The following is a 14384-nucleotide window of genomic DNA, read 5'->3' on the forward strand; positions in this document are numbered from 1 at the left end:
TTGAGATGCATTTCTGACCTTCATCTGTGATTTCCTCAAATACATTGTTGTTCTTCCAATTTAAGATTTCCTCGTGTTTAGCTGCAAGAAAAATGTCCTCCTGCACTACTAACACATCCTCGTTGTTTGCACATGCTTCTGCCTGCTCTGATGGAAATACATGTACACCATCCATTGCTCCAAGATTTACTGATCCTGTTGTGCCAGCATCTTCTGCAGGCTGGCTGAACTGCAAGTTGTACCAGTCTTTGTGTTTTCCAGTAGCTTTTCCAGCTCGGCTGAGGACAGTTCCTGTGTAACTTTGTCCACTTTGTTTGTCTTTATAGGTGACCACTTGGCCAGTCTTGAGCTTAGGTCCTTCATAAGTAGTCTTTTGCGGCACCTGAGATCGATCAAAGCTCCTTCCTGCATTCAGCTCTGATTCATGTGGGAGTTCTTCATTACCATCAGCACTTTGAGGTCCATTGTTCATGTGTGTCACTTTCTCATTGTCGCTTTCAAATTCGCTGAGATCTGCTGCTGCCGTCGCTGGTAAATTTACAATAGTGTCCATTTCTTGTTCTATGTCTATGTCCACCACCTCTTTAGTTGAGGGATCATCTACTTTTCTCAGTCTGGTGTGATGCACTCGCACATATGCTCCACCGTGTCTTACAAATACAACAGCACCATCTTGGCCTATCACGACCCCTGGTCCTTTCCACTCATTGCAGTCCACCCTCTTATAGTAGACTTTGTCTCCCGTGTCATACTTGTCATCGACAGGCCGTAGTTGTTTGCGCAGGGCTCTTTTGATTCTCTCTGAGCATTCTGACTCTGTAAATGCTTTTCTCATTGCATGTAGAGTTGTGATGTGCTGAGCTACCCAGGAGCTCACATTTGTTTCCAGGGCTGGGGGCTTATCAATGAGCACTGAGGGCAAGTTTGGATTCTGGCCAAATACTAGTTGATAAGGGCTATACCCGTGTACGTTGTGCATGGAGTTCTTCGCCATTAGTGCCCAATCAAGTGCAGTCTTCCAATCACAGTTGTTGTCTTTTTTAACTTTCAGCAACATCTCAGTGAGAGTTCGATTATGCCTTTCCAAAAGGCCATTACTCAATGGACTGTAGGCTGCAGTAGTTTTGATCTCAATATTAAATTTTTCCGCCATATCTTTTATTTCCTCATTATTGAATTCACCTCCATTGTCACTGAACAGCCTGCGCGGCGGACCATGGACACTGATCCAACAGTGAATAAACTGTCTCACAATCTCTTTTGGTTTCTTTGTGGTGACGATGCCCCCTGCACTGAAGCGAGTGAAGTGATCAATAGCATGTCGATACCACACATTTGGCTCAAGTTCATGCAGGTCAACAGCTACAGTTTCATTATAAGTTGAAGCCATGGGAAGTCCTACAACAGGTTTGTGCTTTGGTTGGCTGTACCTTCTGCATGTTTCACAGTCCTTGACAACATTCTGGAGAATTACCTTGCTTTCTTTGTCTATAGTGCCCGAGCAAGCCAGTAACTTCAGCAACCTTTCTTCTGAGGCATGTCCAAACTGTCTGTGCAATTTCAGAAGTATCTTCTCCTTTTCTTTCACACTCATGTAATTTTTAACGATGAGAACCTCATCTTCGCCCATTGTCTGAGGCTCACTTGCTATCTCTTTATCATGACCATCATCTCTTAAGTTTACACAATAGTGCCTTGAAGATGTTAACTCAAGTTTAACTGGCATTTTAAACATTGTTGCTTTGTCGTGCGCAACGTCCAATACAGCCCTTGCTCTCTTCAGTGAGGCCTTGCTCAAAAGCATTGGTATATTTGCTGGAACAACTTCAGTTTCTATTTTGCATCTGGTCTGCCCTATCTTTGCTGGAAGGGTAACTTTTCTTGTGGAGTGAACTACTTTGCCATCACCAAATCTAAATGGCCTTGTGCTGACTTCACCCTGTGCCAGTCCATTGGTGTAATCTTCAAGCCATTTCTCACCACACACTGTTCTTGTGCAGGCTGTGTCAATCACTGCTGATCCTAGCGCTTCCACCATGAAGATTTCAGCATGTGACAACGTTTCATTGGAAAGCAGAGTGATATTGCATTCTTCAATATCTTCCTTTTGTCCTTCATCTTTTGTCAATTTGACACTTTCTCCTCTGTGTGGACAGTCCTTTGCCCAGTGAAATGTACTCTGACAGACTGCACATCTCGTTCTTCTGCCACGTTTGTCAATGGGATTAGTACCTTGCGCGGCGGCTTGAGGTTTGCTTTCACTTTTAAATGAATATCTCGTGAAATAGGCACATTCACTGTCTGTCCTCATTTGCTGTTTGCTGGCGCCCTCTTGTGTCGAAGTGACGCCTCCAAAAATGATTTTCAAAGCAGATTTCATGTTGCCGAAGGAAACAATTGGGCAAGCTGTCAGCGCTAACTGTTTATCTTTTACGTTGAGACCAGCAGTATCTAGAAGTTTGAAGGCTAGGACGGCATCCGGGAGCTCCATTTTAAACGAACGTACCTTGTTGTACCTTCGCTCAAATTCGACGATGTAGTCCACCATGGACACACTGCTTTCTCTTGAAATGCCATCGAACTTCGTATACGCTTCGTACTGTCGATCCTTTTCTTCCCTTAAAAAGACCGAATCCAACTTTGTCAAGAGTGTAGCCATACCAGTGTCGGAATTCAAGCCATCGGCGGCAATTTCCAGCGCACTTTCCCTCGCTCTTCCCGTTAGCGACAAGGTAACGGCTAGCGCTTGTTTCTTTTCCTCGAGGTCGGTGACTCTTCTCCATATCTCAATTTCGTTTTTCCATGTTTCATAGGACGTCTTCTCGCCAAATGGCGGTGGAATCTTGTAATTGCCAGCAGCAGCCATCCTCTGCTACCAATATTAACTCAATAACCAGAGAGGATTCAGAGAAAAACGTCTGTTTATTCACTTCGAACACACATTAGCAACATTTTTACAACAGAGCCCTCCCCCTCGCAACATCTCGCGGTACCACAAAAACTATCGCACCTGCGCTGTTAGAATAACATAACTTAACACATCCATCCACTATCTGAACCTCTTATCCTTAGAAGGGTTGTGGGCATGCTGGAGTTTATTACAACTGTCATTGGGCAAGAGTTGGATACACCCTGAACTGGTCGCCAGTCAATCACAAAAACAGGAAAAATGTCAATTTACAATGCTTGTCTTCAGTCAAGGACTTGTACAATTAACATTTTAAATCAAATAGCCGGAATTGGATTGCAATAAACAAAGATGGGATGAAAATCAGCATCTTTTAATCAGAGACCATAGTCCTCAATTGGAAAAGAGCGAAATGCCCTCTCCAGATTGGGGATGCAAACCTGCTTCAAGTGGAAGAGTTGATGTTTCTCGGGGTCTTGTAGACAAATGAGGGGTGGATAGGGCGGGAGATCGACAGGCGGATCAGTGCAGCGTTAGCAGTGATGCAGATGTATTGGTCTGTTTTGGGGAAGAAGGAGCTGAGCCGAAAGGCAAAGCTCTCGATTTACCAGATAGTTTACGTTCCTACCTACACCTATGGTCACGAGCGGTGGGTCGTGACTGCAAGAACAAGATCATGACCACACGCGGCCAAAATTATTAATACATTTTCTCCACAGAGCAGTGTTGTTTTCGTCAACGATGACTAAAATATTTCGTTAACGCCCCTTTTTTCATGACGATAACGAGACGGTGATGAGCTCAACGAGGTTTTTTGATGACGAAAACATGACGTACGTGAATTTGCGTTGACGAGACGAAATCGTTAGTGTGTGGTTTGTCAGATGTTCAAAATTTATGACATCCTTTCCTATTGTACACGTAATCTGACTTAAAAAAAAATGCAATGCTAATGCAACTTATCCTTTGTTTGGTCCACCACCGGGACAACAAGCAGAGCGCATGCACCGCGCACACCGTTGCACAACAAGACACGAACGGTCGTTCGTCTCTGCTCACAACCCAGGACATGCTGGAGAGACAATGACTCTATGCTGGCCTCAGAACAACTTGGGATTCCCCCATAAACGCTGGAAGAAGTGGCCGGTGAGAGGGAAGTCTGGGCTTCCCTGCTAAAGCTGCTGCCCGTGAGATTCGACCTCGGATAAGCAGAAGAAAGACATTCAATGAAATGCACTGAGAATGCGCAAGCAATTTCAGCTTTAACGCTAAATTTAAGTGGTTTTAAACTTCTAGACTGGTTGACATGAAAAGAGAGCAGTTATGAATGTGTCTCGACTGGTAGGCAGAGATTTTAGTATGTGAGAAAAGAACCCAGAAAGACCAAAATTAGTATTGAATATCGGACGTACACGATCACGCATTAAAACTTTGACTCTCAAGGAAACACAAAAATACGTTTGTGTTAATGTGTTTGTCAAAACGTTATGAGGCAAGATGTCTGTGCAAAGATTTACCTTGTGTAGGTTCCCCTTGGAGTCTCCCAAAAAGGCAATTGTATGTCCTGCCCTCATGCTTACAGCAACAGCTGTGAGTCGAGCGGAGGGGCTATCCAAAATAGTTTCCGCTTCCACAGCAATCCGACTACCCATGGGGCTGGGCGTGTGATCAGAGCCGCAAGGATACCTATCGAGAGTGTTCTAAATGACAGGATATAGTTAGTCACTCAAGGGTCACTACAACATGTACAGTTGCAAGAAAAAGCAGATGAACATTGTGGAAATGCCTCATTTTTTACATATACCGGTAAAAATATGGGATCAGATTTTCATCTAAATCGCAACATTAAGTCTGCTTATACGGCACACAATTATGTTTTGATCTAAATATTACAGTGGTCCCCAATCTTTCTGCCACCTCAGAATGGTTCACAGAAGTCCACATCCATCGCGGACAACCAACTAATCGAACGCAAATCCACTGACCTTTTTTTCCCCACCAATATTGAATGAGTTTTTAGCCTCAGAAATGTGGTTAACAAGACACAAGAGTTGACAAACAAATTTTTAAGGTTTTATTGACTTATTGGAGAGGCGCTTGCAGCATATTGGGCAGAGTGGTCTTCATTCATGCGTGGCAATCACCTGTCGCCGTGAATCCAATTTCAAAATTGGAATTTCAAAATGTAAATTTCAAGTAGGTTTTCAGGTACTGTCTGTGAAATGCACTTTTCTTTTTCTTTTTGGTCATAGGCACTTGTGTTGAATCTTCACAGGACCTTTTTCCCCATCACAAAGAAACATTCCAAATACGACTATTTTACATTTCATTTTTCAAGCTTGTAGATTTAATATTAGCATTATGGGACCGCGATAACTTGACATGCATCAAGAGTCAGTCATAGACGGATGTAACAGAGAGAATCTGGTCACTTTCAAAAAGAAAATATTTTTCAAACTTGGATAATAAATAAACCGAATGTACTTAGTTTTTTTTTTTTCTTTCATCTGTGCGACCCACCGTGGCACGGTTCAAAGGGACCCAATGGTTGGGTACCACTGATATATTGGACACAACTTGCAAACGTGTAGGGTTTAAAAAGTATGTGAACCCCTAGTCTTTTGACTACTTTGATAGCTAATCAGAGTCTGGACTCAGCCAACCTTGAGTATCAAGGTGACAAAATTAGAAGTGTTGGTTAAAGCTGCCCGACCCAACAAGGCCACATCAGTTTTCAGTTCACTATTCGTTCATGGTTCTGATATGAACCACGCAACTCACAAAAGCCCTATTGATATACCAAAATGTGCACAGCATGATGCAGAGGTCTGTCAATACAAATTTGAAACAGAATCAGAATCATCTTTATTGGCCAAGTACAGTGAAACCCCGCTACTTCGCGGTTCACCTTTCGCGGGTCGAAAAAAAATATAAAAAAATTAAAAACTTTTTTGCCCGGGCACGATCGGGGTTCTCCATTCGCTCCGCTCCGCGGGGGCATTGTAGTTTCGCCGAGCGGCACGACGGGGCGCTGGAGCGGTTAGACAGCCGGCGTGCGCCGAAGAAGAGCGTGGGCGAAGAAGAGAGTGGACGAAGAAGAGCAAGTTCCCCCGGGCACGATCTGGGGCGACGTTTCGCGCGGTTCGGACCGTACCAGAGCTCCGGCCGGCGTGCGTGGCAGTTAAGCCGAAGAGGAGCACCTTCCGCCCGGGCACGAGCGGGGCGACATTTCGCTCCGTTCGGGACCGTACGAGAGCTCCGGAGGAGGCCAGACGGCGTGCGTGACAGTTACGCCGAATAGGAGCACCTTCCCCGGGCACGGGCGGTGTCAAGCGGCCCCTAAGTTTAACCGAATGGAAGCTCCAGAGGAGGAGGGCATGCTCGCGTCACAGTTAAGCCGAAGAGGAGCACCTTTCCCGGGCACGGGCGGTGCCAAGCGGCCCCTAAGTTTAACCGAATGGAAGCTCCGGAGGAGGAGGGCATGCTCGCGTCACAGTTAAGCCGAAGAGGAGCACCTTCCCCGGGCACGGGCGGTGCCAAGCGGCCCCTAAGTTTAACCGAATGGAAGCTCCGGAGGAGGAGGGCATGCTCGCGTCACAGTTAAGCCGAAGAGGAGCACCTTCCCCGGGCACGGGCGGTCTCAGGCGGCCCCTAAGTTTAATCGAATGGAAGCTCCGGAGGAGGAGGGCATGCTCGCGTCACAGTTAAGCCGAAGAGGAGCACCTTCCCCGGGCACGGGCGGTGCCAAGCGGCCCCCAAGTTTAACCGAATGGAAGCTCCGGGGGAGGAGGGCGGGCGTGTGTCACAGTTAAGCCGAATAGGAGCACCTTCCCCGGGCACGGGCGGGGCAAAATGAAACCGAGTTCAACCGAACGGAGACACGCTTCGGGGGAGCAGGTCCGGCGTGCGTGACAATTAAGCCGAAGAGGAGCACCTCTTCCGCCCGGGCACAAGCGGAGCGCGAGGCTGTCAGTTATGAATGAATAAATGAATAAATAAATAAATGAAGAATGCCACCTTTCATTTCACAGGGCACACCGGACGGCGTACCAGCAGGTAAAAGTCGAAGTAATTAAATAAATACAAAAAGAAGTAATTGAATAAACACAAAAATAATGGCTGGGGAATAAAAAAATAATAAGTTTTAATAATAAAATTTTTTATTTGTTATAACATGAATTTCACTCTCTCTCTCTCTACCCGTATTCTATATGGTGTACTGTATACAGGGGGGTATACTGTATAGGTTTTTTTAAGCATCTTTGAAGGGGCGCCGCTACTTCGCGGATTTTCAGTTTTCGCGGGTGGTCTCGGTCCCCATTAACCACGATAACCGGGGTTTCACTGAATATACATATATATATATATATATATATACACATATATATATATATATATATATACACATATATATATATATATATATACACATATATACATACATATTTACACATATATATATATATATACACACACACACACACCCACACACCCCTATATACATACACACAAATCTGAGTTACTAAGAGCATGATGACATGATGCTTTCCTTTTAATGTTATGTTTTGTTTAACTCACCTCTAGCAGGTTGACACATTTGGATTTGACTTCATATTCAATGTAGGCAGCTTCCATTCCAGACTCTCTGCCCATCTTTGTGTAACACAAGTCTCTGGTGGAGTTAATCCTGCGGTCCACATCTTCCAGGTTAAACATGCACAGGGCAGAGTCTTCACTGGGTCGATTTGATGAAGCCAACCGAGTGGAAAAAACACCAAGAACAATCTCAGACCCTTGACTCACTGTGATGTGTTTGGAGAATCCCAGCTGAACTGCTTGAAGGAGGTTATAATTTTTCCCTGCCCGGGAACGACATGTCAAGGGCACTTCCACATATGAATAATAGGCTTGATCGTCCAAACATACACGAGAGATGTAGGTGCGGTATTCACGTGATTTGGACCTGAGGTCTCGCCTGTAGAAGAGGAAGTACACGTGATGATGATGGGCAAAGGATGCAACAAAATGATGGTCATATTCAGAGAGGCGACCAGCCACAGCCAATTTGGCAGTTTCGTCATACGAAAATATGGGCTCCTGGTCCAAGTTTCGTGTTGCGATGGGTGGGTGGCTGCTAGTGTAGCCTCGTCCTACAAAGAAAAGCGGCTGCCTTTGCGGATGAGACTGAACAATGAGACCAACAGTACTAACATTGGGGTGATTAGCTGCTACGTATTGGGTATCCACTGGCGTCTCTGCTGAGAACAGCACCTCGTTAACAGAATCAAGACTTCGTTTCTGACAGATACCTTGGTTGACACTGCCGCAAATTATAAGTTCCATGGAGTAGGGGTTAATTAGCAAGAGCTTGTTGTGGTTGCTGGTGAGCTTTGCTTGAGGGCAGTTACTCTCCGTTATAGGAGGCAAGCACTCTCTGCTGTCTTTGACTGGTCCAGTTTGAGCTTGGAGTTCAAGCTGCAAATATTTGTCCAACTGAAACAAGTTGTTACGAGCGCCAACATAAACTCGACCCACATTGGGGTAAGGATGCAAGGCCAAGTGCTCAAATTCTGTGTCATTCTGCATGAAGGTGGGATAAAAGATAGATGGTGATTCCGTTCCTTGTACAACAAAGCCAGACTTAGAGGTCAGGCCCCATCCAGTCACTAACAGCACAAGGGAAAGCAATGATTGCACTGCCATCTTCGGAAGACGACATATCACCCACGGTGGCATGGCAGCAGACCTAATTGAAAGGGGGGGGGAAAGAGCAGACTCTTAACATAAGTAAAGTCCAATAAAAAAAGCAATTTTCAGCAGGCATTGGTATTTAAGTTTCCTTCACAAAACATAAACATAGATCAAACATGAACATTCCCTATGGGTGTCTTCAATTTTCAAACAAGACAAATGAGAAAGCCCCCTTGAAACAGTATTTTCATATCAACCTCTGCAAAAATAAAGTTTTCATGAACATTTTGACAACGCACCATTTGCTTTTTTTGGTGTGTCCAGGGGACTATGACCTCTTCACCTTCTAGCTGTTCTTGTGGACATAATCTGAAACACACAAAGAAAGACAAACCTCAATTAAAGTTTTGTTTTAAAGGAAAGGTTTCGAGGTGATTTCCAGTATGACTTCAGGCAGAAAAACTCATGCTATAAACTTTGGACTCAATCACTGAAATGTTTTTTCCATCATTGCAGACCACATAAACCGTGGGAAGCTTATTCCCATTTAAATTCCTACATCCTTTTTGCGTGTAAAAAGCCTCCAGTGAGTAACGTAAATCGCATAGGAGAATTGATTAAAAATATAATCTTGAGACCTATTATTGAGTCTCGAAACTCAGTACTCTGTGGTGCAAATATTTTTGATGAGATGATAAATATTTAAGAAACGTTTGTCATGATGACGTCACAACTTGAACATATGAATTGCAGCAGAGCATGGTTATGCCGCTTTAAATTTTGTAACTCGAGTGCTCAGAAATTAATTAAACATTTTTACACAATATTTATTTAAGTAAGGTAATTAGTTCCAATTTTGTTGATATTAATATAATCTGTTGCTTTTGCCCATTTGATCCTGAAACCACAATTCACTTTTTTGTCGCTGCCCCGTTACATCTAAGTTTTGGATTAATGTCAAGGACTTTATTTTGACAAAAAACTGGCAAATGAATAACAACGGAGCCTAGATATTATACCTGGTTTTGACTCTGAAAATGAATCACTCCGGTGTATAATGAATATTATTATACTTTTGGGGAAATTCCACATTCATACGGCAAAATTCTTTAATTCTTCTCCACTTCTTTGCGTGTTTGTGTTTAAGATGTATTCATATGTTCATGTATTGTCCCTCGTGAAAAATAAGTCTACACACGTTGTCACACTGAGCTGAGAAGCTTGCTATTCCCAGTGACAAAATCGGAATGTGTTTAAGAGTTGACTCCTTTGTTTAAAAAATAAATAAATAAACTTGGAAAAAAGTGTTGTTGTCTCCCCTTGGGTTATGATTTTTTAGGGCTTTTTCTTCTATTTTTGTCATTGATGAAGATGTGTATTTTGTTCATTCATATGACTGTTGCATTTGAGTGTAAGAACTGCTATTTTTGTAAGATATGCAAATTAATAATTAATTTAAAAAAAAGGAGTGTCTTTTAAATTGCTAACGTAGCCGTCGTTTTATTTCATGTCAAGATACGTATTGATTGAAATACAGTATTTCTGTTCATAGCTGTTGGCTCTCCGCCCTAACGCAGTTCTAACCAGACATCAGTTCAAAGTCGACTGTACATCTAAGCACTCATTTTGGGTCGAATCTGTATTTCACTTGAACGATTAGCACGTTTAGAGACCCCTCTTTCACCTCCTCGTTTAAAACGCTACTTGTTAGTGGGGTCGTTTATTTGCAATCACGCAGCTCATTTCTGCTGCTGTGCACGGACTTGCATATAGTACACATTAAGCCCATACTGCTGCGGCGCATAATAGCAGCGGGGAAAGAAATTACTTACCAACGAGCGACAGGACGCGGCTTTTTTTTTTTTTTTTAAATAATCAGTAGTGCGTGACCTGCTATGTTAACGTGGGGCACTAACCGCAGCTTTGACAATCTCAAAATTGCGTTGGCTGAGATCGCGTTTCTTTTGGTCCCAAAACGTTACATCTGTCAGCCCTACTATACATGCATACATACATATATATGTGTATACATGCATACATATAAATGTGTATACATTAGGGCTTCACGATAAATCTAAATCTAATTGACGTTGAGGTTTCACCTAGTGTGCGCTGGCCAATCTGTGTAGTTGGCTAACACAGTTTAGTCTGCGCTTCGGTGCCTACAGTCAGCTTAGCGTGACAATAACACGCTCCACGTGCACCTCAGGTTTTTCCTGTGATTAACGTGTACTGAAGTGGATATAATGGAAGTAACTTCTGCTGCTAGAGAGGAGGAGAGGGAGAATCTCATGCTAAAGAAGGGCGGTTCGTCTATCATTTGGACGTACGGCTGTTAGGTTGAAGATATATTTTATCCCATATTTTACTCTATTAGTATTGCAAAAGAATTGTTCCACAGCGTGACCTATGTTTGACCATATGGATGAGAAGACTTCACAGAGAAGCGGATGCCTGAAGACTGGATCAACGTCTGCAACATCAAAGGAGGTGTGCCGAGACACACCTCTGAAACAAAAGGACTGAGACTTTAGTACCAGAGCACTAAAAGGGCATATCTGCCTTTTCAATCAGTGGATGACTGCCATTGATGTCTGTCTTTCCTCTTGTGTCTGAGATGTTTACATGTTCCTGCTGGTGCTCCCCCCTTCATTCCTTAAGTGCAAATACATTGTATTGTTAGGGACTTCCCTAATAAAATAGAGGGCTCGGCGGAGTGTGCTCCAGAACGAAGTTGGAGATGTAACTGAGCACACCTCCGTTCGTTCTCCTCGCGAGTAAAAGATCAACTCTTGTCTTCCTTTCATTCATTTTGCCTATGTTCAGTAAATGCTTAGGTGATTGAACCTGACAACGGCGCATACGACAAAAATGAAGCGCATCAAAAAAAAAGAAAAAGAAAAAAAAAGCATCAGATCCAGAAGCAACACAACCAACGTATTTCAACATTTAAAACACCACCACCAATTTGAGTATGAAGCCTGTCAAACAGGTTCAAAATAAACAGATGAAGGGGAGGCAACAACGAGCGGTCATTCACGTGCTAAGCCAGACCTGGGCATTGCACGGCCCGCGGGCCACATCCGGCCCGCCGGGTGGCACTGACTGGCCCGTATGACAGACCTGGGCATTGTATGGCCCGGGCCACATACCTTTGGTTGACTCTGACCGCGAGTGTAAGGTTAATTGGAAATTTCAAAATAAACATACTTTTTAATTTCACCTCATTCATGGGCTAAAGCTGCACTGCTTTTATTCTGAAATTGTTTTTTTTTATTCCCGCACAATGTGCGTCGCACATAATGACGTAATGCGTATATCAAGACATGTGCGCGATTGAATCACAACAAGACGACGTTCGCCCAGGCTAAAAAAAGAAAGGTAGATGCCGAATGTACAATTTAACAAAAATTGGACAGCGAAGTATTTATTTACTGAAGTTAGAGGTAAAGCTGTTTAGTTTGCGGGGAGCAGATCGCCGTGTTGAAGGACTACAATTTGAGTCGGCATTACCAGACGAAACATGCAGAGAAATATAAAAACCTAACTGATGCCGAAAGAGCGCAGACATCGGAAGCTTTGCTAGCTAAGCTGCAAACGCAGCAAGGCTTTTTTACCGGGCTTCATGCATCCAGGGATGCAGCAACCAAGACCAGCTTTGTGATATCCCACAAAATAGCCAAAAACAGCAAGCCATTCTCAGAGGGGGAGTTCGTGAAAGAGTGCTTGGTAGACTCGGCAGCACTAATATGCCCTGAAAAAAAAGCGGCATTTGAGCAAGTCCCGCTGTCCAGGCGAACCGTGACGAGAAGGGTCGAGGACATTGCGGGGAATCTGGAGCTACAGCTGCAACGTGAAGTGCCAAGTTTTGATTTTTTCTCCTTGGCTCTGGACGAGAGTTGTGATGTCCACGACACAGCCCAGCTACTCGTATTTGTCCGCGGGATAACGCCGGACTTCAGGATTACGGAGGAGCTGGCAGCAATGCGGTCGTTAAAAGGGACGACGACAGGGAGCGATCTCTTCACTGAGGTAAATGCTTGTATGGACACGTTGGGACTGAAATGGGACAGACTGGCTGGTGTCACCACGGACGGTTGTCCAAATCTTACCGGGAAAAATGTCGGACTTTTGAAACGCATGCAGGATAAAGTGACTGAAATGGATCCTGATCAGAAATTAATATTTTTACATTGTATTTTACACCAACATGTGTTGTGCAAATCAGTGCTAAAAATTAACCATGTTATCGATGTTGTTACTAAAATAGTTAACTTCATCAGGGCGCGGGCACTGAATCACAGACAGTTTGTCACACTTCTGGAGGAGCATGAGAGTGAGCACAGTGACATTGGCTACCACACTTCTGTGAGATGGCTCAGCCTGGGCAAAGTGTTAAAAAGAGTCTGGGATCTGAAAGCAGAAATCCAGGAGTTTTGTGAGACAAAAGGCAAGGCCATCCCAGAGTTTGCAGATGAGGTCTGGATGGCAGATTTCGCATTTGCTGTTGATGTGACTGCACTGATGAATGAACTGAACACCAAGCTGCAAGGCAAGGGCCTTTTTGTACATTAAATGCACAGCTTGGTGAAGGCTTTCATGAGAAAGATACAGGTTCTTTCAAGACAACTGGAGAGCAACACTCTCACTCACATGCAAACCCTGAAAGAAGTCACACCATCAGCTGATAACCTCTGCAGGTACTCATCCATGTTAGGAGCATTGCATGGTGAGTTTGCAAGGCGATTTGAGGATCTAAGAACAATGGAGGATGAAATCCACATGATTTCCTCTCCCTTTACCTTCAGTGTGGATGATGCACCCAGTGATGTTCAGCTGGAACTCATTGACCTGCAGTCTGATGGAGTACTGGTAGAGCACTTTAAGTCAGGATCTCTGCTGGATTTCTACTCTTCTCTCAAGGAGGAGAACTTTCCAAACATTAGGAGACATGCTCAGAAGATGTTTGTTCTCTTTGGCTCTACCTACATTTGTGAACAAACATTTTCAATTATGAAGTTTACAAAATCCAGGTACAGATCCTCTCTCACTGATGATCATCTGTCAGCTGAGCTTCGCATCTCCACTTCAGACATTCAGCCTGACTTTGATGCACTTGTTAAAGCCCAGCAGAGATTAGATTTATCTCACTGAACAAGAAAAATGAACATTGAAACACCAAATGAGGCAGTTAGACCACAAATGTAGGCATGTTACTGTAAGGCACCAGATAACAATGAACTGGGACACTTTTTCTCAAAATCACAGTTCAGTGACAGTCAATATGTTGTATCTTGCTTAATGTTTGGTGCAAAAAGACAATATTGTGATGTCTTTAAAATGCTCAGAACCTTTACACAACTATCCAACAGTATATGGAACTCAAAATGTGTTTTGAAGTGAATGTGACAGAATATGTTTACTAATATGAGTCACAAATAGTAAAAAATGTTAATATTTTGTCTACCATTGTGTTGAGAAATTTGAATGAATAAATTTTTGTAAGGCAACCTCATTTTTTCAGTTTTTTTGGTATTTAGTTTCATTGCTTAACTTTAATATATACTCTTGCCAGCTTGTCAAAACAGTGCTATTTACTGCTTTTTAAAAAAGAAATACAATTAATATTATGCAGAATTGAGTTCAGCCTTTTGGCCCGGCCCTCCACAATATTTTATGTTTCTTATGTGGCCCCATGGAAAAAATAATTGCCTACCCCTGTGCTAAGCTAACATTGCTAACAGTAGCATTTGCGTTATGAAAAAGGTTTGCATCAGAAAACTCT

General features: G+C 43.4%; 1 protein-coding gene and 1 pseudogene across 2 annotated transcripts in view; one reads left to right on the forward strand and one right to left on the reverse strand.

The window, feature by feature from the left end:
• Positions 1-14384, reverse strand: part of plxnb1b (plexin b1b) — a 160304-nt gene that overhangs the window by 118793 nt on the left and 27127 nt on the right. For both annotated transcript variants that reach the window (XM_088309882.1, XM_088309883.1), the window contains 3 exons: positions 8899-8968; positions 7487-8654; positions 4426-4608 (listed from right to left, as the gene is read on the reverse strand). In XM_088309882.1, the coding sequence (XP_088166008.1) occupies positions 4426-4608; positions 7487-8644 (1341 nt within the window). In that variant the 5' untranslated portion in view covers positions 8645-8654; positions 8899-8968. The remainder of the gene's footprint in view (positions 1-4425; positions 4609-7486; positions 8655-8898; positions 8969-14384) is intronic.
• Positions 10846-13753, forward strand: LOC148328383 (general transcription factor II-I repeat domain-containing protein 2B-like; annotated as a pseudogene).

Source organism: Idiotropiscis lumnitzeri, chromosome 11 (genome assembly GCF_059441095.1).
Source record: "Idiotropiscis lumnitzeri isolate Australia: NSW breed Sydney's pygmy pipehorse chromosome 11, RoL_Ilum_1.0, whole genome shotgun sequence".
Taxonomy (NCBI): Eukaryota; Metazoa; Chordata; class Actinopteri; order Syngnathiformes; family Syngnathidae; genus Idiotropiscis; species Idiotropiscis lumnitzeri.